This window comes from Triticum urartu, chromosome 7A, assembly GCF_056163025.1.
Source record: "Triticum urartu cultivar PI428250 chromosome 7A, HENAU_Tu73, whole genome shotgun sequence".
Taxonomy (NCBI): Eukaryota; Viridiplantae; Streptophyta; class Magnoliopsida; order Poales; family Poaceae; genus Triticum; species Triticum urartu.
In genome coordinates, this window is record NC_141879.1 from 82,214,773 (window position 1) to 82,242,750 (window position 27,978).

The window sequence follows — 27,978 nt, forward strand, 5'->3', positions numbered from 1 at the left end:
AAAAAAAATCATTTTACAATATATTCATCGAGATCTCTATACTTGGGGCGCCTTTATGTTGTTACTGGTGCGTAAACGTAGTTGTTGCCATGTCTTCGTAGACTGTGGTTTTAATTTAATGATAAGACACACTGGCATCTATTAAGCGAAACCGTTATTTAGCATAATTCCAAATTAATCTTATATTGGGTTGTTATTATTCTGTTAGTCTTATGCAATCAATCAAAGTATTCGATGCTTGTCTCTTGGGCGGGAATTCATATTTGTACTATCTTTCATTCTATTTAATGATCATAGCTATTATTTTTTGTTGAATTTTACCCATGGACATATATACCTATGGATATCCGATCAAAATGGACAGAGTTTGGTTATTTCGGTTCTCTCTGCAAACATTTTCCGATGCATTGCCTTGCTTGACTTCCTATGCAATGAATAAAATACATCTATTGCACTGCATTTCAGCACGTGCACTAGGCACTAGCTGAACGAATTCACCACAGTTCCAGACTCAATTTATTGATCATTTTTTCTCCAAACTTTTGCCATGCAAACTAAGACATGTCTCCTGCACGATACACCGTGTTTTCAGCAGCTACAGTAACTGAACTAATCTAAAGCGTTTTTGTTTTCCCAGTTTTTGCTTCTCTAACTACCACCTGTCAGAATCGACTAATTTTACCAGCATACACACACAAGCAGCCAACGGCCAGCATGTATCTCACCGAACAAAAAAATAGACAAAAAAATTTGGTGCACACAAAAAACGCACCTCTTAGCTCATCCTGGTGCTTGAGGGTTCATCTTCCCGGTCGACATTTCTGAAGCCTGTGGCGAGCTCCCACGTCTCTGATTAACCACCACATCTTCCTTGCAGATTTGCCCGTCCGCGCTCATGGCGGACCTAACCGCTTTGTCTGCGGCTAGGCCTCGCTTGTTGCACCGTTGGCAAGCAGATCCACTGGCAATATATCTCGACCATCCTTTGTCCACCTTTTTACTACCTGCTTAGCTCGGATTTCTTTAGCTCAAATGAAATCCAGAACTTGAAGCACAGCAGATCAACTTCCATCCTGAAGACCAAGCCCATCCCTCACTTCCGCGTAGGGCAGCATCACTGTCAAATTTGATTTGAACAGGTCCATTAGGCGATTGTATGCGTCCACACTCATGCCGCCTAGCCTGACTAGTTCCATCGCGTGCATGTACATGGTGAAGTGCATGTACGAGAACGGTTTTTCCTGCATGTTGTCCCTCTGGTACCATGTCAGGTGTGGAGGCAATACATCTCTGGCATCTTTTGCCGCCTCTTCACTATATGTTTTGCCGATATTTCCTTTGCACGAAAGAAATCTAACACCTGCAGCAAGACAGAGTTAACACTTGACACCATCACCAAACCATCCAACACAGTCAGGCTATATACTAGTCACACCCAACAAACCTTCAAGACAAGGTTGCACAGCAGGCCCACGTGTGCAAATTGCCCGCACTCGAAGTCAAACTCGTTGCCTCCATCGAGCATTGTAACCTTGTATGTCACTCTACACCACTACTTCTCTATTTTCTCTGCTTCACTATGGATTGCAACATACATCTTGTCTTTCTCAATCTCTTCAACCTGATATGCTCTTTAAGAAGAAATAAATTTTTAAAAATTATTACAAACAATGATAAAATGGACACATAATATACACAAAAGCACTTCTTTTTCCAAATATGCAGGAATAAGCATATAATAATGGCATAGTATTTCCTTGAAGAATAAAAAAATAACAAAAAAAATCAAAATAATGAAGTTTTATAAGGAACAATGAAATAGTGGCTGGTATTGCCCTTAAGAAGAAAATAAAAAACTTTGTACTAAAGCTACACCAATTAACTTGGATCGGAGGGAGTAAAACACGTGCACACAACTTTGCATTGAAATTGTACCTTTTTAGTATGCAAAGGATAATCATATAATAGTCCAATTTTTACACAAATTATATAGTATTTGTGTGTGTACATTTATACCCACTCAGCATTCCAAAAATACCCAAAAAAGAAAAAGTAAAACCGATTATTAAATAAAAACAAAAAACAAAAGCTAAAGTGCATAAAAGCAGAAAAACAGAGAGAAAAAACAAAGGGGGGAGGGAAGGGCTGTGTCGCACATGGAATGGGCTTCTGCGGATTAAGGAATTGACCGCCCAAAATAAGGTCAAACAATTATTCCAAGCCCAAACAAGACAGCACTCAGCAGAAAAAAAAGCATGAATCTTGGAGTAACAACCAGTGGTCAAAAAAATTGACTGGCCCAAATTCAAATTTAAAGCGACTTACATATAGCTAAAGTGTAAATTCTTACAGAGAGCAGAAGAAACTATGATGTCTGAAATGAAAATTTGAACAAAACCAGGACTCATAGTTGACGAAAAACACCGAAGTGCGCGCGTGCACACACACGCATGAGCAGTCATGCGCCGTGCATACAGAAGATTGAGACTAAGCTACACACAATGATGCAATCTCTCACGATCCTCTGCTGGCATGACGGCTACCGACTCCGGCGGTGGGCTTGTGACGCCGGCGTGCGTGGCCAACGTCCAGAGTAGGGTAAGGAGCTCACCACCTTGCCCCAGGGCTTCCTCATGCCCTTTCACTTGCTCCTCACGGCTTGATGGCGCCATGTACACAATCAGCTCCACCCAAAGCTCAGCTAGTAGTTCCCAGAGGGAGCCTTCGTTCCCCTTGCTTTCTTCAATTAGCGCCTTCCCCAACATTGCTCCCTTCTGGACCACATTGATGTTGTCGTCCCGGCAGTCTGGCCAAGGCTTTTTAGGAACCACCTTCATCATCTTCTCGTACCGAGTGCTCTCCGGCGCAAAGTAATAATTCCAACATCCGAGTGCGTTCTTGAGATCCTTCTTCATGTCCTTGTACACGCACTCCGTGCCTTCCCGATCATCTGGTAGCAGCTCGGGGTGGAAGGCCACGAGGTATGCACAATACTTGGACAGCCTCGTCGCCACCACTTTACGGTCATTGGTCGGCCCCGAAGCTATTTCCTTGTGACGTTGTGGATATGGCATCTCCAAGAGACTGGTGGCAATGTGCCAGGTGAGGATGACCTCTGCGATGCTATCACTCTCACAGAACCATGACAAGTATAAGTCGGGATGCCCCCGCCTGCCGTCAAGAATGTATTGGCCTTTGCTAAAAGGTGCAGGGCTACCTTGATGGCCGTATGCCGCCGACAAAAAGCGCTTCATTATGGAACTCTTTGCTTCCGTTGGCAGAGCCACTGTGGGTAGCGTCATGGGGAGCCAGCTCATGCTCAACACGGAGTCCTGCTTGAAGGTGATAAGGCCAGGGTGGCTCAGCTTGCTACTGACCCACGAGATGCAGTGGAGAGTCCCACTATAGGTCGGGCATAGGAGCCGCCGGCGTGGTTTTGCAATGTAGGTGCACAATAGTGACACCACGAACCAGTTAGAGAGCACAATGACGAGGAATTCCTCCACTTCCTCCAGGACGAAAGCGATGAACAGGAGGTATGATACGGAGATGTCAATGGCGGAGAAGAATGCCGTCGGAATCTGGAGGACATTTCTCCAGATGCATTTGGTCAGCGTGAATATGCCATTGTGAACCATGATGCTGCGGAAGACAGGCAGCACGTCACCTTTGGCGGAAATGGCAAGGGTCATGAAGCAGAAGACGAACACCATGACGGGGAACACGATGTAGTTGACCACCAAGAAGCAGGGGCTCGCAAGCACGACCGGGTGGACAGAGTGGTGATACTCAGACATGAAGCTGATCTCGTCCTTGAGCAGCTGGAACAGTGCCACTCCTGAGTCGTCAGAGACAACACCTTTGTCTCGGCAAAAGTCTTCAAATATGAGGTCCCGACAGAGGTCGGTTTCTTCCTTTGTAATGGCCGGTAGGGGCTCAAACCTACGCCGCAGCTGCTTGAAGAGTGCGAAGGAGAGGCACAGCCTTTTGAAATGGTCCGACTCGACGTGTTGCCATATCTTGCCAACTGTGACGACGTTGTCGTCTGATGAGGCGACCCTGTCGAGGCTGAGCAGCTGGTATCCAAGCGGACCAGGTTTCACCACCAGATTCTCTTCTCCCATCACAACGTACTCGCACATCTCCATCCTCTCCGACTGAGGAGGAACCTGGACGGCGTGAGGCCGCCCTCGCCGGCCGGCTTGTAGCAATTGCGCCATGTAGGAGGAGAGGAGGCGAGCGTTCTTGCCATGGGCCAAGGAACGCCTCCCTATCTCGGTGAAGGCGACCCTCTGCACGAACTTAGCGGCACAGATAAGCCAAAGTGTGCCGAACACCGCCACCTGGCCAGCTTCCTTGAGGTTGAAGAAGACAAGGTAACCAAGCCAAGCGACGGTGGTGGCATGGCTGATGATGCCCGAGTACCCCTTGTGCATTCCGCCGCTGACTAGTATCGCCTCCACCTTCTTGCGGAGGAGCTCCACGAAAAGCATCCACAAGAGGATCAACCGAGCCTGCACTGGGAGGTCCTTTTGGTGTCTCTCCTCCGCATAGCTCTTGGCCTGGGACAGGAGGTAGGACATGATGGGGAGGAAGAGGGAGAGCGCGGCCGAGAGGAAGTGGCGAGCGGTGGGCTTGAGGACGGCGCTGGTGTTGGAGACGCGGCTGAAGAGGCTGAGGTTGAAGAAGACAGCGGCGAGGACGAGCATGAAGACGGAGGTGGCCACCACCGACGACTCATTGCTCTTGTCGGCGTAGGAAGAGGTCAGGTTCCGTACGAAGACGTCGATGCTATCTGGGCATGTTAACGGTATCAACGCACTAGTGCTATTACTACTAGTGCTGTGGTTGGAGTACCCCATGGTCTAAGTAGCTGACTTAAATGTGCATGAGTGAATTGTCAGTATGGTTTGGCTCTCTACATATATACTTGTGGGAAGAGACACACGAACATGCAAGCTCCACCGGAGAAGGAGAAGAAGGCAACATGGGCATGGCGTGTGTGGATGGTCTTTTCCCTCATGATTATTATTCCTACGTGCTGCTTTTCTTACAAAAAGCAAAAAGAGGACGAATTCTTATCCGTGCAGCTTGATGGGACAGGAATGTGGTGATGGTTCCATGCGAACCCCTTATGAATAGTGAATTAAAAAATACTTAAAAAATAAATAAAAACTGAATTGTTTTCGTAACATACATAGTCAACCGGTATACTCACATATGAAGTTTTATGAAGAAATCGACATCCGTGGCATTCGAGGCAAAATGACAAATCAAACATATATTAAAAAACACTAGTTAAGACATGGAGTGGCGATTCTGGGAGGAGCTGGGGAGGGGGGAGAATCGCCCCAAAAAAACTGGCTCTTAGGCTTCAACACTAGTTTGCCTAGTTGACATGTTATATACTCCCTCCTTCCGGGTTTGTAAATTGGGCACGGATTTTTAAGCTTTCAATTTAACAAACAAAAACATGTGTAATATGAAATAAAAATATATATGTTTAGAAACTTCATTCCACGACGAATCTAAAGATATAACTTTTGTGCCATATAACACATGTTTCGCTAGTCAAATTAAAGTGCTCGACTCATAAACTGGGATAGAGGGTAGTACCAGTATTGAAAAAATTAAATTGGCCGAGATTTCTTTTTCCTGTGTCTAATCAAAGTAGTATGAACCGTTCCAATGTCTCTGAGTTGAGATTAACGCAGGGTGAAAGAAAAGATTTGATCATTGATTAGAAATAAGAAAATCTCAGACAACTTAGATGCAAACGGAGTACTCTTAGATAAAACTGACTGGACTAGATTAACTAATACAAAGGAGGAGTATCGATTCCTTGCTTCCCTGTCCTGCAATCCTTTTCATTTCAAAACTAAGAACATCAAAAGACGAGAAGTTGAGTTGAGAGTTGTCATTGCTTTGGTAAAGTTTGTTCTTCTCGTGTCTCTCGTTTTCTATACTGGCTAGGAGGTACGTCCCTACTGCGTGTGTCTTTTGTTTTCTACACGCAGACTCCTCCTCTTTTCTCCCCAAAGAAGAGGATCGGATTTTCACTTCATAGTTTTTTGTTCATTTCAAAGTTTGGTCAGTTGGGATTTGGCAATCACATAGCTTTGCACTGCTCGTGTCTTTCGTCTTCTATACTAGGATGTAGTACATCCGTACATTTTCCTACACTTTCCTTTTCCATTTCTCCAAGAAGAGGACTACTAATCAAGTCCTTGGAGTTAACATATGGCAAATCAAAGTTGCTTTATTTTTAGAGAACTAATCACTAAAAGCGCATTGCCATGCATGTGCTTGGTTGCGTGCCATGATTAGCCACAGTTTTTCTGCCAAATGCGCGGCAACCAACAACTTCAGTCATGATCAAGTTTGTTTTTGCGTACTTGTGGCTATATATAGTCTCGTGGGAGAGTGAATTGCACAGAGCCGCCACAACTGTGGCATCATTTGCAAGAAGACGGCTTGCAATTTTTCTATTTTTTTTTGCAATTTGCACCGCGCGCAATTTTTTAATTTTTTGCAAATCACACTGGTCACGCCGCGCCGCCGTCCCATGCTCGTCTTGCCGCGACCATTGTGGCCAACGCCTACTCCCCAAATAAACTCGACACGGCCGGGTGCAGCTACACCATCTCGAGCAAACTCCGACCATGTCCACTCACAGAACGCGGTGGGGGAGCCCTGAATGCGCAGCTCGGCTCCGAGGCAAGATCTCGCGGCTGGAGTCGGGGAAGAAGAGCTGGGGAGAGGGAAGATGGGGTTCGAGGAGGATGGGCATTTTTCGGTCGAGGTCCCAAATGCGCGAGAAGCGGGCGATGTTGTCTCGCGTGACAGGACCACAGTACCGAGCTTGCGCTCTCCTGCTGAAGCTGCTCTGGCGAGGAGGCGGGGCTAGACGAAGCACTGGCCGACCACAACCCAACCTCGACACTTCAGCCCACCAAGAGACGGGAGATGGTGGTGGCTCCTCGTGGACCACACCGCCGCAGTGGATGTGTAGTGGCTATACGGAGCCGGTGGCCGGGATCGATGGATGTGGTGCGTTGCTCGTTCCTCTCCACCACCACTAGGCACCCCGAATCGATATGCTGGGAGGTCACTCCTCCTCCAGCGAGAAGGACGCGTGCTCGCCGTGCACCGGCAGCTTGCCGACGGTGGTGCACGGTAGATCCCACGACGGCGAAGGTGGTCGAGGCACGAACTTGTGACTACGCCCTTATCTTAGGCTGGCGAGGAGCTGGGCCGAGGACGGTGACAGCGACAACTTCCCATGTAGCATAGCTCAGCCCGGACGTCGATGCGGGCGCTGCGCGTGCCGCTGAGCAGATTCAGGAAGTGGGTACCCGGATGCGGACTCATCCCTGTGTTCGAGGTCCACCAGGCGAGACGGTGAAGAAGAAGAATAGGAGACAATTTTGCTATTTTGCGGCTTAGTCCTTCCGGTATGCATTATTTGCGAGCCTTTATGTCATGCCACGTCACCCTTATAGGCGGACCCCACTGTCCATTTCAGGGTTAAGAGCATGGTTAATAATAAAGCCTGCTGCTGGCTATATATCCATGCCACATCACATAAAGTCTTCATAAAAGCTCACTAATACAATAGATTGACTGTAAGCTAGCTAGTACTACTATTTAATGTTTGCATGTAAAGGGAGGTAAAGATGCACACTTGATTGAAGGAAACGAGACTGGCTCACACCGCTGCATGCGGGTTACTTTTGTTGGTTCTCGCGCTGTAGCGGCGATAGCTGGAGCGCCCGCTGCCTCCTTTTTCGTTCCTTCTCACTCCTCCAACAGTGATTTTTGCTGAAGTGGTATTCCTTATAACCAGCTGACTAGATCTATTGTACATGCTCTAAATGGGCTAAAACAAGTGATTAGTGTGATTTGTTAAAAAAAATTGACTTTGCCGTTGGTGCAAATTGCAAAAAAATTGCAGAATCGTGTTTTTTTGTGTGGAAATGATGGCATAATTGTGGCGGTCGTGTGCTATTCACTCACTCGAGGTAGCTTCCATCCGAGTCTAAGCACAATGTTCCCTTTAACTGTGCATATGTCGGCACGTGGTATCGTATCAATGGATATATACATATATATCTATCCATAGAACAGCTAGCTAGCTCGACCGATCGATTCATGCATCTCTAGCTCGCTTCACTACTGCAGCACTAGCTAGGCATATACGAGGCTACAACAGTATTCGCGTCCGATTCAATGGGCAAGGACGACGACTACGGCAAGCACACAAGGGCACTCCGATGGTTGATAGACGTGGGGCGCTACGTTGTGGCGGCCGTCGTGACCGCGCTCACCGTGGCCGCCATCGCCAAAGCTGTCACCGTTTCTTTGCGTCCCCAGCAGCTCTACATCTCCATCGTCAATGGCACCGTGGGCGCGTCCGTGGACACGCTGGCGAAGCCAACCCAGGTGATGCTGTGGCTCAAATTACTCCACTCCAACCCCAGCGGCCGCGGCGGTATCAAGTACCAGGACGTCAACGTCACGCTCCTCTACCAAGACAAAAGGCCGATCGCCTGGTTCTTAATCCCCAACGGCGTCCATGGCATCCAGCTCGGGCCGGAGTATGTCCTGCATATGCGCGTGGAGGTGAGGCTCGACGTGCCGGACGAGGTGTCTGCAGAGTTCACCGCGACCATGTCGGCGCCCAACTCTCGGCGGGTGGAGAACGCGATTGTGCAGCTGAACGGCACGCTCCAGACGCAGATCTCCGAGCTCAACTACACGCGCGGCGACCCCACCGAGTACCACTGCTCTCCGGTGACCATCGGCGCCCCTAATAAGCGGCTCTCTTTCTCTTCTGCCGGCGACGTATTTTGCGAGGAGGTGAAGCATGATAGCTAGCAATTCGATCCTTCCTCCTCCAACGGCCACATGTAGTCTATTTTTATTTCATTTTTCTCATGTTGGTGAGCTTAATTTTTTTGGTTGGTGAGCTTAATTTGCTGATGCATCGATATTGTTAATTTAGTGTGTTGTATCTACTAAAACTCTAAGCTCCATGGGAAAGAAGCCATGTGGTTGATAGAGGTTGTAATAAACCCATGAGGCCACCCTGTCAAACATTATATATCTCACTTGTAGAATGTCCGTGTGTTGCTATGGACGAAATACAGGAAAATGAATCAAACTGATAACTAAATAACACGAGTGAAGTCCTTCAAATATACATATCACCTTTTATCTCGGTGAAGGCGACCCTCTGCACGAACTTAGCGGCACAGATAAGCCAAAGTGTGCCGAACACCGCCACCTGGCCAGCTTCCTTGAGGTTGAAGAAGACAAGGTAACCAAGCCAAGCGACGGTGGTGGCATGGCTGATGATGCCCGAGTACCCCTTGTGCATTCCGCCGCTGACTAGTATCCTGAAAAATGTAGGAAAAATTAACTTGTATCCTGAAATAATCCATCAAGTAGAGGGGCAAGTGATAGAAATGGGGGACGTGAGCAGCAGCACCCCGAAGGGGATCCAGTAGCCGCCATCAACAGGGAGATAAGAAGACTGGCGAGAAGAAGCAGTTCATCATTCACCTAGGAGAGAAGGAATACACATTCAGTTCATCGTTCAACTAACTACCCAGATCTCATGGATAATAAGACGCACACAGGAAGAAGATGACGAACGGCAGGTGGCTCCTCGGCTAGGAACACTATGGCCGATCCTGCACGGCAGCTGGGGGAGTGCCTCCACGGCTACAGACGGCTCCTGGTCACAAGAAAAGCATCGTCTCCTCCTGTTGCCGCCGTCGCCCAAGTCCCAAGTACAAGTCGCACGCGCACCCGCACCCGCACCCGCACGCGGACATATGCCTACTTCTAATATATATAGAGAGAGATGACAGCAATGGTGAAGAGAACAAGGAGTGCAGCCGCTTGGTTCATAGACAAAGGGAAGAGATTTTTTACGGTGTATCATACTACCTCTGAAAGCGAGTAGTATTGAATCATCTCAGCCGTTGATTAGCGGGGTAGTTTTGTCATTATTTTCATTTCCTAATTTGTCAAATCCCTCGCGGTCACGATCCTTGTGAGGCCTCGTCGTTGCCATCGCCCATGATCAACAGCGCATGCCCAATATCGATCAGAGCTAGCCTGACTGCCTGAGTGCCCTTCAAGTGGGAGCTCCAAGCCCCCGACCTCGCATCAAATCTACCAGCAGGCCACAGAACCGGCGGTACGACGTCCTGATCAGTCGCGGCGTCGTCGCTGCAACTTCCTATGAGGCCACAGCCGCCGGCTTGATCGCCGGAATCACTAATGCATGCATCCACAAATGATCAATCAATCTATTGTAGATTTCTTCCTCGGCCAAAAATACCGGCCGGCAAGGATCCATCGCTGTGTACAATTGTCTCTGTTGCATTGAATGTCGGCCGGACCGGTCCAAGCAGGACAAGAAAACACACGGATTCCTCAATGAATGTAGAATTTGGGTATTTATTTTCTAAGTCTTCCAATTTTACCCCTTGAACAAAATATACTACTGAATTGCTTTGGTTGTATTGGTGGATCTAGTCCATTAACTGACTGAAAATGGACGGCTCATATTATTTTGATGCACCGTAAAAGGTCTCGAAGGGAAAGCCAGGCCTAGCCGTGGATCGCTGACTAATGGGCTTCCCTATGCATGCATTCATTTCATTTGCATTTACAAGAAGGGGGAGTAAGTGATACCTGTTTCTCACAGGTGCGTCGTTTTATGAGGTTCTATTTCCAAGATGGTGACAAGTCAGAGCAACTGTTCACGTGCTTCTTGCACGAAGGAATCCAAAGAAAGTAACATCACCATCGCCTCCGGATAAATGTACAAAGCCACCAAGATTGATCATTATTCTGGAAGCACCATTTATTGTTGCTATCAGCATCTCTAGATCGCTTGAATTATACATGTGTCTGTGCCTCAAGTTTTAAAATTAAGATTCTTAGGCAGTCAACCCTAAACCTGTTCCTTTCAACCTCACTTTTTGGCGCACAAAATCAGCTGAAGAGAGGAGTTTGTTATTTACTTATTGGACCAGCTTATCGGACCTTCTCTTGTTTGATGTTGATGAGCATGGGCAGTCTCTTCTCTTTTATTTAATCACAAGAATCACAAGCATGTGACTTCTCTTATTTAATCACAAGAATCACAAAGCAAATGAATCGTCTAACTGATTATCTGATCAAAAGGCATTTATTTACATCATCAGAAAAGAAATTTTTTTATTACACTATCAACCTTCATTGGCTGTTGACAATATTTCTTACAGTAAGAACCAACAAAGCAACAAACAATTGAGCTCAGCCCCTCAAAGATTGATGGGTAAACACCACTTCTGTTTCCAATGCACTACTTCCATTTCCAATACAAGCAGTGCGCATGCACAAGATTGCAGCAAAGACATAGTAGGGGTGACCAATTAAATTGGGATTTCACCCTCCCTACTTTTCCTTGATTGACAACACAACCCACATAGATCTCATCATCACACCGTGTAGAGCCAGCCTCTTCAGCTCGACAGCCAACTCGAGGTGGCCCATATGCTCTCCCTCCTGTAATCATATCCAAAGAACTAAGTCAAGTTTCTCCAACAACACAAGACAAGACAAAGAAAGATGCTAACAAAATAAGTGGCAATAAAAGAGGTTCATGGTTCTGCCTACTTCATTTGAATTCGATAACAAGCAAAATTATCTCAACATCAATGAGAATACAGCAAATGCCACCGTGCCGCTCCCGGCCAGCTTCCAAAGAAGTGGCCAGCCAACAGTGGTTAACCAGGATATTAATCTACAAGCAGTAGAACACCCACGATGCCATGGGAAACAGAGGCAAAGGGTAACCTGCCAATTTGCAAGGGTAAATCCCACTAACTGTCCTAGTCTAGCCTAATCAGAAAAAAATTCATCACATAATGAACTTCAGTTGCTAAATTCGAATTTAGTTAAAAAGTTGCACAAACTGAGTGCACCACGAGCATACTTATTTTCCATGTCAATGTGGGCCTGACAGCTCACACAGAAATCATGAAGTAGCGACACTGCACTAAACAGGAGGAACCTCGACATTTGCCGGTGCTTGTTCTAGCAGATTTGATAATACAAGGTATTATGATATAACATATGGAACACAATTTGGAAGACTAAAGAGCTCTTGAATGCCCTCAAGATACACAAAAGATTACCGAAAAAGGATTTCCCCCCGCTTTGTATACAAAGAAACCAAGCGATACATCCAACGATAGGTGCTGGGACGGAAGCAGCACAATCATGCCCAAAAGAAAAGAAAGAGAAAATACAAGAGAAACTAATGCCAACAACGGCGGATCGACAAAAAGACGAAGAAGCTTCGTGGCCGCTGCACCCACCGGAGATCGCCCACCAAGCTCCGAGCCTCCGAAGCACCGGTACCAATCAGCACCTCCAAGAAGGGACATGTAGGAGATATGCCCTAGAGGCAATAATAAATGCTACTACTTATCTCTATGTTCATAATTATGTTTATGTTCCATGCTATAACTGCTATGGTTCTCGAGTCTGCAATAACACGAGGCTCGGAGGAAGACTCATATGCACGTGTGGAATAATAAACGGTAAGAAGTATTCCTAGTCTGGCCTCTAAGACTAGCTCAAGCGTTGGATGATGATTCTGTTTTTCTGGTCATGGGCATGTCTATGCCAGCAACTTTGAGGGCATAATGTTAAGAGAACATTTGTGCCCGATTGATGTTATGCTATGAGATTCATTCATCACAAGTTAATGGTACATAACACAGAGATGGTTAACATTTGCATAATTCCTTAGACCATGAGAGTATCGAGTTTCATACTTGCTTCATGAACTTTGGGGTTTGTTAAACGTCATCCGTAAATGGGTGGCTATTACGGAGGCTTACGGGTTCATGGAAAAGTGTGTCAAGTAACTTGATAGCTCAAGATTGGGATTTGCTCCTCCGACGATGGAGAGATATTCTCGGGCCCTCTCGGTGTTACGGTAACCATCATTGTCTGGCCAGACACAGTATGATTTGATCACAGGGATGCCGCAACACGGAAACGAGAAAAGAGAACAAAAATGGTAACGAGGTAACTAGCATAGTGGACAAGTCGTTGATCCACAGGGATGCAAGTAAATCTCACCTCGGGTATTTGCAACATATCACGAAACAACAGGAATAGCACACGACAACTGGAGGTTCACTCGAATATTCATTCGTGTGGGTATAGGGGTCAATATGGGTGTCCACGGCTCCGATGTTGATCATTGATCGGAAGGGGTTCCAGTTCATGTCTATACTTCACTGAACCTATAGGGTCACACGCTTAAGGGTCATCTATCTGCTGAATACTAGACAGGGAGTCTAAGAGAAAGTCACCGGAAAAGTTTCGGAGACAACGGAAGAGTTTCGGAGAGAGAACACCGAAAGAGTTTCGGTAAAACCGAAAAGTTGTTTAGGAATATATTATTAGGTTAAAATGGTTTCGGCACTCGCCTGGAAATTTTTAGAGGGCCCCAGACATGGTCTGGGAACTTTTGGGAATTTCCGGAGAGAAAAACCGAAAATGTTCCAGAGCTGCCGTAACCGCCGTTGTTGCTTTTCGCTGATAAAAATCACCACACTGGAAATGTTTCGGATCATGCCCAGAATAATTTTAGAGGGTGCCGGAAATGTTCTGGAACCTTCCGGAATTTTTCATAAAAAATGTTTTGCGGAAAACATCTTGTCTCAGCACGAGGGGACAAGATCCCACGAATCGGGGGTTACATGTTTCGTGGCTTTTTGTCTAGGGAGTGTTGGGTTTCGTAGTAATTTCAAAAAATTTCCTACGCACACGCAAGATCATGTGATGCATAGCAACGAGATGGGAGAGTATTGTCTACGTACCCACGCAGACCGACTGCGGAAGCGTTGACGCAACGTAGAGGAAGTAGTCGTACGTCTTCACGATCCAACCGATCAAGTACCGAAACTACGGCACCTCCGAGTTCGAGCACACGTTCAGCTCGATGACGATCCCCGGACTCCGATCCAGCAAAGTGTCAGGGAAGAGTTCCGTCAGCACGACGGCGTGGTGACGATCTTGATGTACTACAGCAGCAGGGCTTCGCCTAAACTCCGCTACAGTATTATCGAGGACTATGGTGGCTGGGGGCGCCGCACACGGCTAAGGAATAGATCACGTGGATCAACTTGTGTGTTCTTTGGGGTGCCCTGCCTCTGTATATAAAGGACTAGAGGGGGGAGGCTGGCCGGCCAAGGGAGGGCGCGCCAGGAGAGTCCTACTCCCTCTGGGAGTAGGATCCCCCCCAATCCTAGTTGGAATAGGATTCCTTGAGGGGGGAAAGAGAGAGAGGGGGCCGGACACCTCTCCTAGTCCTAATAGGACTAGGGGAGGGGGGAGGCGCACAGCCACCTTGGGCTGCCCCTTTCTCCTTTCCACTAAAGCCCACTAAGGCCCATATAGCTCCCGGGGGGTTCCGGTAACCTCCCGGTACTCCGGTAAAATCCCAATTTCACCCGGAACACTTCCGATATCCAAACATAGGCTTCCAATATATCAATCTTTATGTCTCGACCATTTCGAGATTCCTCGTCATGTCCCCGATCTCATCTGGGACTCCGAACTCCTTCGGTACATCAAAACTCATAAACTCATAATATAACTGTCATCGAAACCTTAAGCGTGCGGACCCTACGGGTTCGAGAACAATGTAGACATGATCGAGACACGTCTCCGGTCAATAACCAATAGCGGGACCTGGATGCCCATATTGGCTCCTACATATTCTACGAAGATCTTTATCGGTCAGACCGCATAACAACATACGTTGTTCCCTTTGTCATCGGTATGTTACTTGTCCGAGATTCGATCGTCGGTATCCAATACCTAGTTCAATCTCGTTACTGGCAAGTCTCTTTACTCGTTCTGTAAGACATCATCCCGCAACTAACTCATTAGTTGCAATGCTTGCAAGGCTTATGTGATGTGTATTACCGAGAGGGCCCAGAAATACCTCTCCGACAATCGGAGTGACAAATCCTAATCTCGAAATACGCCAACCCAACATGTACCTTTGGAGACACCTGTAGAGCACCTTTATAATCACCCATTTACGTTGTGACGTTTGGTAGCACACAAAGTGTTCCTCTGGCAAACGGGAGCTGCATAATCTCATAGTCATAGGAACATGTATAAGTCATGAAGAAAGCAATAGCATCATACTAAACGATCGGGTGCTAAGTTAATGGAATGGGTCATGTCAATCAGATCATTCACCTAATGATGTGATCCCGTTAATCAAATAACAACTCTTTGTTCATGGTTAGGAAACATAACCATCTTTGATTAACGAGCTAGTCTAGTAGAGGCATACTAGTGACACTCTGTTTGTCTATGTATTCACACATGTATTATGTTTCCGGTTAATACAATTCTAGCATGAACAATAAACATTTATCATGATATAAGGAAATAAATAATAACTTTATTATTGCCTCTAGGGCATATTTCCTTCAGTCTCCCACTTGCACTAGAGTCAATAATCTAGTTCACATCGCCATGTGATTTAACAGCAATAGTTCACATCACCATGTGATTAACACCCATAGTTCACATCGATATGTGATAAACACCCAAAGGGTTTACCAGAGTCAATAATCTAGTTCACATCGCTATGTGATTAACATCCAAAGAGTACTAAGGTGTGATCATGTTTTGCTTGTGAGATAATTTTAGTCGACGGGTCTGTCACATTCAGATCCGCAAGTATTTTGCGAATTTCTATGTCAACAATGCTCTGCACGGAGCTACTCTAGCTTATTGCTCCCACTTTCAATATGTATCTAGATCAAGACTTAGAGTCATCCAGATCTGTGTCAAAACTTGCATCGACGTAACTTTTTACGACGAACCTTTTTGTCACCTCCATAATTGAGAAATATTTCCTTATTCCACTAAGGATAATTTTGACCGCTGTCCAGTGATCTACTCTTAGATCACTATTGTACTCCCTTGCTTAACACAGTGTAGGGTATACAATAGATCTGGTACACAACATGGCATACTTTATGGAACCTATGGCTGAGGCATAGGGAATGACTTTCATTCTATTTCTATCTTCTGCCGTGGTCGGGCTTTGAGTCTTACTCAATTTCACACCTTGCAACACAGGTAAGAACTCTTTCTTTGACTGTTCCATTTTGAACTACTTCAAAATCTTGTCAAGGTATGTATTCATTGGAAAAACTTATCAAGCGTCTTAATCTATCTCTATAGATCTTGATGCTCAATATGTAAGCAGCTTTACCGAGGTCTTTCTTTGAAAAATTCCTTTCAAACACTCCTTTATGCTTTGCAGAATAATCCTACATTATTTCCGATCTACAATATGTCATACACATATACTTATCAGAAATGATGTAGTGCTCCCACTCACTTTCTTGTAAATACAGGCTTCACCGCAAGTCTGTATAAAACTTATATGCTTTGATCAACTTATCAAAGCGTATATTCCAACTCCGAGATGCTTGCACCAGTCCATAGATGGATCGCTGGAGCTTGCATATTTTGTTAGCACCTTTAGGATTGACAAAACCTTCTGGTTGTATCATATACAACTCTTCTTTAATAAATCTATTAAGGAATGCAGTTTTGTTTATCCATTTGCCAGGTTTCATAAAATGCGGCAATTGCTAACATGATTCGGACAGACTTAAGTATAGATACGAGTGAGAAAATCTCATCGTAGTCAACACCTTGAACTTGTCGAAAACCTTTTGCGACAATTCTAGCTTTGTAGATAGTAACACTACTATCAGTGTCCGTCTTCCTCTTGAAGATCCATTTATTTTCTATGGCTTACCGATCATCGGGAAAATCCATCAAAGTCCATACTTTGTTCTCATACATGGATCATATCTCAGATTTCATGGCCTCAAACCATTTCGCGGAATCTGGGCTCATCATCGCTTCCTCATAGTTCGCAAGTTCGTCATGGTCTAGTAACATGACTTCCAGAATAGGATTACCGTACCACTCTGGTGTGGATCTCATTCTGGTTTACCTACGAGATTTGGTAGTAACTTGATCTGAAGTTACATGATCATCATCATTAGCTTCCTCACTAATTGGTGTAGTAGTCACAGGAACAGATTTCTGTGATGAACTACTTTCCAATAAGGGAGCAGGTACAGTTACCTCATCAAGTTCTACTTTCCTCCCACTCACTTCTTTCGAGAGAGAAACTCCTTCTCTAAAAAAACTCCGAATTTAGCAACAAAAGTCTTGCCTTCGGATCTGTGATAGAAGGTGTATCCAATAGTTTCCTTTGGATATCCTATGAAGATTTACTTCTCCGATTTGGGTTCGAGCTTATCATGTTGAAACTTTTTCACATAAGCATCGCAGTCCCAAACTTTAAGAAACGACAACTTTGGTTTCTTGCCAAACCACAGTTCAGATTGTGTCGTCTCAACGGACTTAGATGGTGCCCTTTTAAACATGAATGCAACTGTCTTTAATGCATAACCCCAAAACGATAGTGGTAGATCGGTATGAGACATCATAGATCGCACCATATCTAATAAAGTACGGTTATGATGTTCGGACACACCATTATGCTGTGGTGTTCCAGGTGGCGTGAGTAGTGAAACTATTTCACATTGTTTTAACTGAAGACCAAACTCGTAACTCAAATATTTGTCTCCGCGATCAGATCGTAGAAACTTTATTTTCTTGTCACGATGATTTTCCACTTCACTCTGAAATTCTTTGAACTTTTCAAATGTTTCAGACTTATGTTTCATCAAGTAGATATACCCATATCTGCTCAAATCATCTGTGAAGTTCAGAAAATAACGATACTTGCCGTGAGCCTTAATACTCATCGGACCGCATACATCAGTATGTATTATTTCCAATAAGTCAGTTGCTCGCTCCAGAGAACGGAGTCTTAGTCATCTTGCCCATGAGGCATGGTTCGCAAGCATCAAGTGATTCATAATCAAGTGATTCCAAAATTCCATCAGCATGGAGTTTCTTCATGCGCTTTACACCAATATGACCTAAACGGCAGTGCCACAAATAAGTTGCACTATCATTATTAACTTTGCATCTTTTGGTTTCAATATTATGATTATGTGTATCACTACGACCGAGATCCAACAAACTATTTTCATTGGGTGTGTAACCACATAAGGTTTTATTCATGTAAACAGAACAACAATTTATTCTCTTACCTAAATGAATAACCGTATTACAATAAACATGATCAAATCATATTCATGCTCAACGCAAACACCAAATAACACTTATTTAGGTTCAACACTAATCCCGAAAGTATAGGGAGTGTGTGATTATGATCATATCAATCTTGGAACCACTTCCAACACACATCGTCACTTCACCCTTAACTAGTCTCTGTTTATTCTGCAACTCCGGTTTCGAGTTACTAATCTTAGCAACTGAACTAGTATCAAATACTGAGGGGTTGCTATAAACTCTAGTAAAGTACACATCAATAACATGTATATCAAATATACTTATGTTCACTTTGCCATCCTTCTTATCTGCCAATCACTTGGGGTAGTTCCGCTTCCAGTGACCAGTCCCTTTGCAGTAGAAACACTTAGTGTCAGGCTTAGGACCAGACTTGGGCTTCTTCACTTGAGCAGCAACTTGCTTGCTGTTCTTCTTGAAGTTCCCCTTCTTCCCTCTGCCCTTTTCTTGAAACTAGTGGTCTTGTCTACCATCAACACTTGATGTTTTTCTTGATTTCTACCTTCGTCAATTTCCGCATTACGAAGAGCTTGGGAATCGTTTCCGTTATCCCTTGCATATCATAGTTCATCACGAAGTTCTACTAACTTGGTGATGGTGACTAGAGAATTCTGTCAATCACTATCTTATCTGGAAGATTAACTCCCACTTGATTCAAGCGATTGTAGTACTCAGACAATCTGAGCATATGCTCACTAGTTGAGCGATTCTCCTCCATCTTTTAGCTATAGAACTTGTTGGAGACTTCATATCTCCCAACTCGGGTATTTGCTTGAAATATTAACTTCAACTCCTGGAACATCTCATATGCTCCATGACGTTCAAAACGTCTTTGAAGTCCCGATTCTAAGCCATTAAGCATGGTGCACTAAACTATCAAGTAGTCATCATATTGAGCTAGCCAAAACGTTCATAACGTCTGCATCTGCTCCTGCAATAGGTCCGTCACCTAGCGGTGCATCAAGGACATAATTCTTCTGTGCAGCAATGAGGATAAACCTCAGATCACGGATCCAATCCGCATCATTGCTACTAACATCTTTCAACACAATTTTCTCTAGGAACATATCAAAATAAACACAGGGAAGCAACAACGCGAGCTATTGATCTACGACATAATTTGCAAAATACTACCAGGACTAAGTTCATGATAAATTTAAGTCCAATTAATCATATTACTTAAGAACTCCCACTTAGATAGACATCCCTCTAATCCTCTAAGTGATTACGTGATCCAAATCAACTAAACCATAACCGATCATCACGTGAGATGGAGTAGTTTTCAATGGTGAACATCGTTATGTTGATCATATCTACTATATGATTCACGCTCGACCTTTCGGTCTCCGTGTTCCGAGGCCATATCTGCATATGCTAGGCTCGTCAAGTTTAACCTGAGTATTCTGCGTGTGCAAAACTGTCTTGCACCTGTTGTAGATGGACGTAGAGCTTATCACACCCGATCATCACGTGGTGTCTGGGCACGACGAACTTTGGCAACGGTGCATACTTAGGGAGAACACTTCTTGATAATTTAGTGAGAGATCATCTTATAATGCTACCGTCAATCAAAGCAAGATAAGATGCATAAAAAGATAAACATCACATGCAATCAATATAAGTGATATGATATGGCCATCATCATCTTGTGCTTGTGATCTCCATCTCCGAAGCATCGTCATGATCACCATCGTCACCGGCGCGACACCTTGATCTCCATCGTAGCATCGTTGTCGTCTCGCCAATCTTATGCTCCCACGACTATCGCTACCGCTTAGTGATAAAGTAAAGCATTACATCGCGATTGCATTGCATACAATAAAGCGACAACCATACGGCTCCTGCCAGTTGCCGATAACTCGGTTACAAAACATGATCATCTCATACAATAAAATTTAGCATCATGCCTTGACCATATCACATCACAACATGCCCTGCAAAAACAAGTTAGACGTCCTCTACTTTGTTGTTGCAAGTTTTACGTGGCTGCTACGGGCTTAAGCAAGAACCAATCTCACCTACGCATCAAAACCACAACGATAGTTTGTCAAATAGACTCCGTTTTAACCTTCGCAAGGACCGGGCGTAGCCACACTTGGTTCAACTAAAGTTGGAGAGACAGTCGCCCGCAAGCCACCTATGTGCAAAGCACGTCGGGGGAACCGGTCTCGCGTAAGCGTACGCGTAATGTTGGTCCAGGTCGTCTCGTCCAACAATGCCGCCGAACCAAAGTATGACATGCTGGTAGGCAGTATGACTTATATCGCCCACAACTCACTTGTGTTCTACTCGTGCATATAACATCAACATAAATAACCTAGGCTCGGATGGCACTGTTGGGTTTCGTAGTAATTTCAAAAAATTTCCTACGCACACGCAAGATCATGTGATGCATAGCAACAAGATAGGAGAGTATTGTCTACATACCCACGTAGACCGACTGCGGAAGCGTTGACACAACGTAGAGGAAGTAGTCGTACGTCTTCACGATCCAACCGATCAAGTACCGAAACTACGGCACCTCCGAGTTCGAGCACACGTTCAGCTCGATGACGATCCCCGGACTCCGATCCAGCAAAGTGTCGGGGAAGAGTTCCGTCAGCACGACGGCGTGGTGACGATCTTGATGTACTACAGCAGCAGGGCTTCGCCTAAACTCCGCTACAGTATTATCGAGGACTATGGTGGCTGGGGGCGCCGCACACGGCTAAGGAATAGATCACGTGGATCAACTTGTGTGTTCTTTGGGGTGCCCTGCCTCTGTATATAAAGGACTAGAGGGGGGAGGCTGGCCGGCCAAGGGAGGGCGCGCCAGGAGAGTCCTACTCCCTCTGGGAGTAGGATCCCCCCCAATCCTAGTTGGAATAGGATTCCTTGAGGGGGGAAAGAGAGAGAGGGGGCCGGACACCTCTCCTAGTCCTAATAGGACTAGGGGAGGGGGGAGGCGCACAGCCACCTTGGGCTGCCCCTTTCTCCTTTCCACTAAAGCCCACTAAGGCCCATATAGCTCCCGGGGGGGGGGGGGGTTCCGGTAACCTCCCGGTACTCCCGTAAAATCCCGATTTCACCCGGAACACTTCCGATATCCAAACATAGGCTTCCAATATATCAATCTTTACGTCTCGGCCATTTCGAGATTCCTCGTCATGTCCCCGATCTCATCTGGGACTCCGAACTCCTTCGGTACATCAAAACTCATAAACTCATAATATAACTGTCATCGAAACCTTAAGCGTGCGGACCCTACGGGTTCGAGAACAATGTAGACATGATCGAGACACGTCTCCGGTCAATAACCAATAGCGGGACCTGGATGCCCATATTGGCTCCTACATATTCTACGAAGATCTTTATCGGTCAGACCGCATAACAACATACGTTGTTCCCTTTGTCATCGGTATGTTACTTGTCCGAGATTCGATCATCGGTATCCAATACCTAGTTCAATCTCGTTACCGGCAAGTCTCTTTAATCGTTCTGTAAGACATCATCCCGCAACTAACTCATTAGTTGCAATGCTTGCAAGGCTTATGTGATGTGTATTACCGAGAGGGCCCAGAGATACCTCTCCGACAATCGAGTGACAAATCCTAATCTCGAAATACGCCAACCCAACATGTACCTTTGGAGACACCTGTAGAGCACCTTTATAATCACCCATTTACGTTGTGACGTTTGGTAGCACACAAAGTGTTCCTCTGGCAAACGGGAGCTGCATAATCTCATAGTCATAGGAACATGTATAAGTCATGAAGAAAGCAATAGCAACATACTAAACGATCGGGTGCTAAGCTAATGGAATGGGTCATGTCAATCAGATCATTGACCTAATGATGTGATCCCGTTAATCAAATAACAACTCTTTGTTCATGGTTAGGAAACATAACCATCTTTGATTAACGAGCTAGTCTAGTAGAGGCATACTAGTGACACTCTGTTTGTCTATGTATTCACACATGTATTATGTTTCCGGTTAATACAATTCTAGCATGAATAATAAACATTTATCATGATATAAGGAAATAAATAATAACTTTATTATTGCCTCTAGGGCATATTTCCTTCAGGGAGCACCCATATTTCTAGGAGACATGTTGGTGGCTTGTTGGGGCCCCCCCATGGGAGGGGGCAAGGTTGTGGCTGGAGGGGGTGCCTCCATGGTGTCCCCTTGGCGCCCCACTTGAGTTACCATTTCACCCTTCATGTGGGACATGTAGCATGGGTGTTTTGGTATTTCCTCCACCACCCCACCCCTTGCCTTGGCCTATAAAAGGAGGAGAAGGGGCTGCCATTATCCTCATCCCTTCTCACATACAAGTTCCATGCAATGATCTGGCTTCTCTATCCCTCCTCGCGAAATAGTTTCGTAGAGCCGAAAGGTTGTCTGGGTTCCGGCAGGAACTAGTTCTGGATGGCGAAGCCCTGCCGGATAGATGACACCGTATGTGTGCAACTCTGTAGAAAGATCGTAGTTTCGGTCTTAGTTCGTGAGTGCCTCCCGCAGGGCTGTCCGTGTGACCGTCCAAGTTTCGAAGGTCCTTCCGAAGGGCTGTCCGAGTGACCATTCGAGTTTCGAAGGTCCTCCTGAAGGGCTGTCCGCGACACCGTCCAGGGGGCTATTCGATCGCCTCCTGGAGGGCTGTCTGAGGAGCAGATGAGGGTATACATCCTCGCGGTTGGGAGGTTGTAAATCGTAGCTGCGGGGATCTGCACCGCCGATCGTCATCGATTCTACTTCCCGCTGCGCTACGAGTCGGTAACGAAAAAGATCAAACCATGTATGCAATCTCCATAGTGGTCCTGGGCTGGTGCGTAGGTCGGAAAATTTTCATTTTCTGCTGCGTTACCCTACAGTGGTATCAGAGCCGTGCTATGCGTAGATGCATGTTTCGATCTAGAATACATGGTGATGTATGTGTATTGTATAATATAATTGGGTAGTAGATGAGATCTTTTGCGGAAAATTATTTATGCGGGTGATAGATGAAATCTGTTACCCGACGTTCTTGTTGCTTCCCTAGAATTTGCGTTTGCTCAATCTCGAGACAGCACGGTGGAATTTGACAAAGTTCTGGCAATCCGTGATCCTGATTGATCATGGAAGTGCTATCAGTTCTTTGGGTTCTGCCGTAGTCAAAAGAAAGATGAAATTCATAGATGAAAGGGCATTGCAGATATGATCTGCACGGGGATCATGTGTATGACGAAGTTTAGTATGGGGCTCGAGATTTAATTATCTCGTGTTTCATACACCCTGAGATGTTAATCTAGAAACTTGAATAATCATACTTGATGATAAAACGTTGGTAGCTATGGTTTAAGTCAAAACCTTAGAAGCCACGTAAAATAAAATTTTGCATAAACCGATTAGAGGCGTCTAACTTAGTTTTGTAGGATGTGCATGTGATGTGGTATAGCAATGCTCATATTCAATTTGATTATGTATGAGATGACTATATGATGTAATTAACATGACATGCGTGTCATGATTCGGCATGATGGTTGGAGCCATATGATTGTCACTTTAATGACATGCATGTCAACCTTAAGTAATGCACTTATTTTATTAGCTATAGAGATAGCAATATTATCTGGTGCATCGACAAGGTGGTGGCAATCTTCGTGAAGGTGAACACCGACGCGAATGCCGAAGACGAAGAAATGAAAGACTTCTCCGTCAGAAAGGGCTATACCATATCATGCTATTATGAATTGCCTGAGATGTCTATCCCTTATGATGCACCCTTCTTGATTGCGCGGTAGTCGCTTTTTATTAGGGTGATCTCTCACTAAAATATCAAGTAGTTAGTGTTCTCCCAAGTGTAGCACCGCCACGGCACCTATCTTTTCGGGGTGCGCCATGGATGCATGGGTACGAACGATTAGAGAAGTGTGAGGCGGGTGAGGTCAGACCTCGTAGCAAGATCACTTGGTTGTCTTGACGTTCATGGCAGGATCATTGATACGTCCATTTTGCATCATGCTTTTATATCGATATTTATTGCATTATGGGTTGTTATTACACGTTATGTCACAATACTTATGACTATTCACTCTTATTTTACAAGGTTTACATAAAGAGGGAGAATGCCGGCAGCTGGGATTCTGGGCTGGAAAAGGAGCAAATATTAGAGACCTATTCTGCACAACTCCAAAAGTCCTGAAACTCCACGGAAGATGTTTTACAAATATATAAAAAATACTGAGAGCAAGAACTTCACCAGGGGGGCCACACCCTGCCCACGAGGGTGGGGGCGCGCCCTACCCCCTAGGCGCGCCTCCTACCTCGTGGGCCCCCTGGTGGCCCTCCGGTGGCCATCTTCTGCTATATGGTGTCTTTCGATGGGAAAAAAAATCATAAGCCATCTTCTCGGACGAAACTCCGCCGCCACGAGGCAGAATCTTGGCGGAACCAATCTAGGGCTCTGGCGGAGCTGTTTTGCCGAGGAAACTTCCCTCCCGGAGGGGGAAATCATCGCCATCATCATCACCAATGCTCCTCTCATCGGGAGAGGGCAATCTCCATCAACATCTTCATCAGCACCATCTCATCTCAAAACCCTAGTTCATCTCTTGTATCCAATTCTTGTCTTCAAGTCCGGGATTGGTGCTAGTAGGTTGCCTGTAGTGTTAATTACTCCTTGTAGTTGATGCTAGTTGGTTCAATTGGTGGAAGATCATATGTTCAGATCCTATATGCATATTAATACCCCTCTGATTATGAACATGTTTATGCTTTGTGAGTAGTTACTTTTGTTCCTGAGAACATGGGAGAAGTCTTGCTATTAGTAGTCATGTGAATTTGGTATTCGTTGGATATTTTGATGAGATGTATGTTGTCTCTCCTCTAGTGGTGTTATGTGAACGTCGACTACATGACACTTCACCATTATTTGGGCCTAGAGGAAGGCATTGGGAAGTAATAAGTAGATGATGAGTTGCTAGAGTGACAGAAGCTTAAACCCTAGTTTATGCGTTGCTTCGTAAGGGGCTGATTTGGATCCATATGTTTCATGCTATGGTTAGGTTTACCTTAATACTTTTGTTGTAGTTGCGGATGCTTGCAATAGAGGTTAAACATAAGTGGGGTGCTTGTCCAAGTAAGGGCAGTACCCAAGCACCGATCCACCCACATACCAAATTATCAAAGTACCGAACGCGAATCATATGAGCGTGATGAAAACTAGCTTGACGATATTCCCATGTGTCCTCGGGAGCGCTTTACATCTTATAAGAGTTTGTCCAGGCTTTTCCTTTGCTACAAAAAGGATTGGGCCACCTTGCTGCACCTTATTTACTTTTGTTACTTGTTGCTCGTTACAAATTATCTTATCACAAAACTATCTGTTACCACTTATTTCAGTACTTGCAGAGAATACCTTGCTGGAAACCGCTTATCATTTCCTTCTGCTCCTCGTTGGGTTCGACACTCTTACTTATCGAAAGGACTATGATAGATCCCCTATACTTGTGGGTCATCAAGACTCTTTTCTGGCGCCGTTGCTGGGGAGTGAAGCGCCTTTGGTAGGTGGAATTTGGTAAGGAAAAATTTATATAGTGTGCTGAAATTTACTGTTACTTGTTATCATGGAAATTAATCCGCTGAGGGGCTTGTTCGGGGTATCTTCACCCCGACCAGTAGAGCAAAGAGTTGCTCCTCGACCTACTGAACCTACTGAAAATGAAAATGAAACGCTTGCTTTGAAGCTCGTTCGAGTATGATAGAAAAACTTCTAGCTAATTCTTTTTAGGAGATGGAACAAAACATCCTGATGAACATCTGATATATGTGGATGAAATTTGTGGATTATTTAAGCTTGCAGGTGTATCCGGAGATGTTGTTATGAAGAAGGTCTTTCCCTTATCTTTGAGGGGAGATGCATCGACATGGTATAGGCTATGTGATGATATGAGGTCTTGGAATTACAAACGATTGAAATTGGAATTTCATCAGAAGTTTTATCCTATGCATCTTGTTCATCGTGATCGCAAATATATATATAATTTTTGGCCTCGTGAAGGAGAAAGCATCGCTCAAGCTTGGGGGAGGCTTAAATCAATGTTATATTCATGCCCCAATCATGAGCTCTCAAGAGAAATGATTATTCAAAAATTTTATGCTCGCCTTTCTGATAACAATCGCACCATGCTTAATACTTCTTGTGCTGGCTCTTTTATGATGAAGACTATTGAATTCAAATGGGATTTATTGGAAAGAATTAAACACAACTCTGAAGATTGGGACCTCGACAATGGTAAGGAGTCAGGCATGACATCTAGTTTTGATGGTGTTAAATCTTTTATGGATACCGATATTTTTCGTAAATTTAGCACTAAATATGGACTTGACTCTGAGATAGTAGCTTCTTTCTGTGAATCGTTTGCTGCTTATGTTGATCTCCCCAAGGAGAAGTGGTTTAAATATCATCCTCCCATAGAAGTAAAAGTAGCTGCACCTATTAAAGTTGAAGAAAAGACTATCACTTCTAATGACCCTATTTGCTGGGGATATTACTACTGGGCGTAAACTGGCCTATCTGGGCCGGGTTAACCTCGTCAGTAGTTAAGTATGTTAAAGCCCAAGAAGACAGAGGAGGGCTCAAGGCCCATGGTCGGTTCAAGGCCTGTAGCCGTAAACCGGCGTTAGTAGTTAACCTATATTGTAAGTTAGGAATAAGTAGAGACCAAACCGGACACATCTATGAGCCGGTATTGGGACTCTGTAAGCAGACGGGAGTCACCCGTGTATATAAGGGGACGGCCCGGCGGCGGTTCAAGGACAACAGACAACAACTCGAGACATAGGAGAAGCTTGTTGTCTCCCTAGTCATCGAAACCCCATCAATTCCATAACAACTAGACGTAGGCTTTTACCTTCATCGAAGGGGCCAAACTAGTATAAACTCTCTTGCGTCCTTGTGTCCGCTTTAACCCCTTCAAGCTAACCCGTCGCGATGGCTCCACGACTAAGTCCTTTCTCTAGGACATCTGCCATGACAAAACCACGACAGTTGGCGCCCACCGTGGGGCTATCGCACGATGGTTTCCAGTTCTTGGAGGGCCGCTTTAAAGGACTCGAGGGCTACGTTGTAGGCCGGATGACTAAGAGTCGTCGCGGCAAGCTCTACATCGACGACGCAGGCTGGGGCCCCGAGGCCGGCTCAGTTGAGTACGGGTAGCGGGTCCCCTTTGGTAGCATTCACGTTTTCATTGGCAAGATCGGCGAACCGGGCCCTGATACGGACATCTGCACCGACCTCGTCGAGATGGCTCAGCGTGCGCGATCTGCCCGGGTTAAACCGGCCATGAAGCGTTCCTTCGTGGGAGTCATCCATGGAGGGAGTTATGAGGACGGATTGGAATTTCGCGGCGAGACCGTCATTTGTTCCGGTGACAAATCTTCGACCGGAGAAACCGAATCTCTTTATCAGCTACAAGATGGCCGGATTGGGAGCTGTTCCGATGGCGACAGTATTCCGGACCCCTCTGATCTGCCCAACCGGTTTGGAATATTCATGGCCGGAACACAAGCAGCACTTCATTCTTCGACAGCTGCGGCAACGATCTCCGGTTCAGCAGCGGCGACGGCTGCCGGGGCAGGAGGCCCTGTGCGCCCGCCGGCTCAGGTTCTATCAGAACTATTTGATGCGTTGGTTGTGCTTATGGCGGAAGTTAATCCGCCGGATC

The 27,978-nt window shown here is 45.4% G+C and overlaps 2 protein-coding genes across 2 annotated transcripts; one reads left to right on the forward strand and one right to left on the reverse strand.

Moving 5' to 3' along the window:
- Positions 1-503: 503 nt before the first annotated feature.
- LOC147958019 (uncharacterized) lies at positions 504-5,380 on the reverse strand. The gene is made up of 2 exons (XM_087535622.1): positions 1,445-5,380; positions 504-1,360 (listed from the first exon to the last, which is right to left on the reverse strand). The coding sequence occupies exon 1, from the start codon at positions 4,860-4,862 to the stop codon at positions 2,493-2,495; it is 2,370 nt and encodes a 789-aa protein (XP_087391748.1). The 5' UTR covers positions 4,863-5,380; the 3' UTR covers positions 504-1,360; positions 1,445-2,492.
- Positions 5,381-8,157: 2,777 nt separating this feature from the next.
- LOC147958020 (uncharacterized) lies at positions 8,158-9,013 on the forward strand. Its single transcript, XM_087535623.1, has one exon. It carries the CDS (start codon positions 8,230-8,232, stop codon positions 8,875-8,877), a length of 648 nt encoding a protein of 215 aa, XP_087391749.1. The 5' UTR covers positions 8,158-8,229; the 3' UTR covers positions 8,878-9,013.
- The last annotated feature ends 18,965 nt before the right edge of the window (positions 9,014-27,978 follow it).

Coding starts and splice junctions, on each gene's coding strand:
- LOC147958019 (XM_087535622.1), bottom strand. CDS start 4,862: ATGGGGTACTCCAACCACAGCACTAGTAGTAATAGCACTAGTGCGTTG.
- LOC147958020 (XM_087535623.1), top strand. CDS start 8,230: ATGGGCAAGGACGACGACTACGGCAAGCACACAAGGGCACTCCGATGG.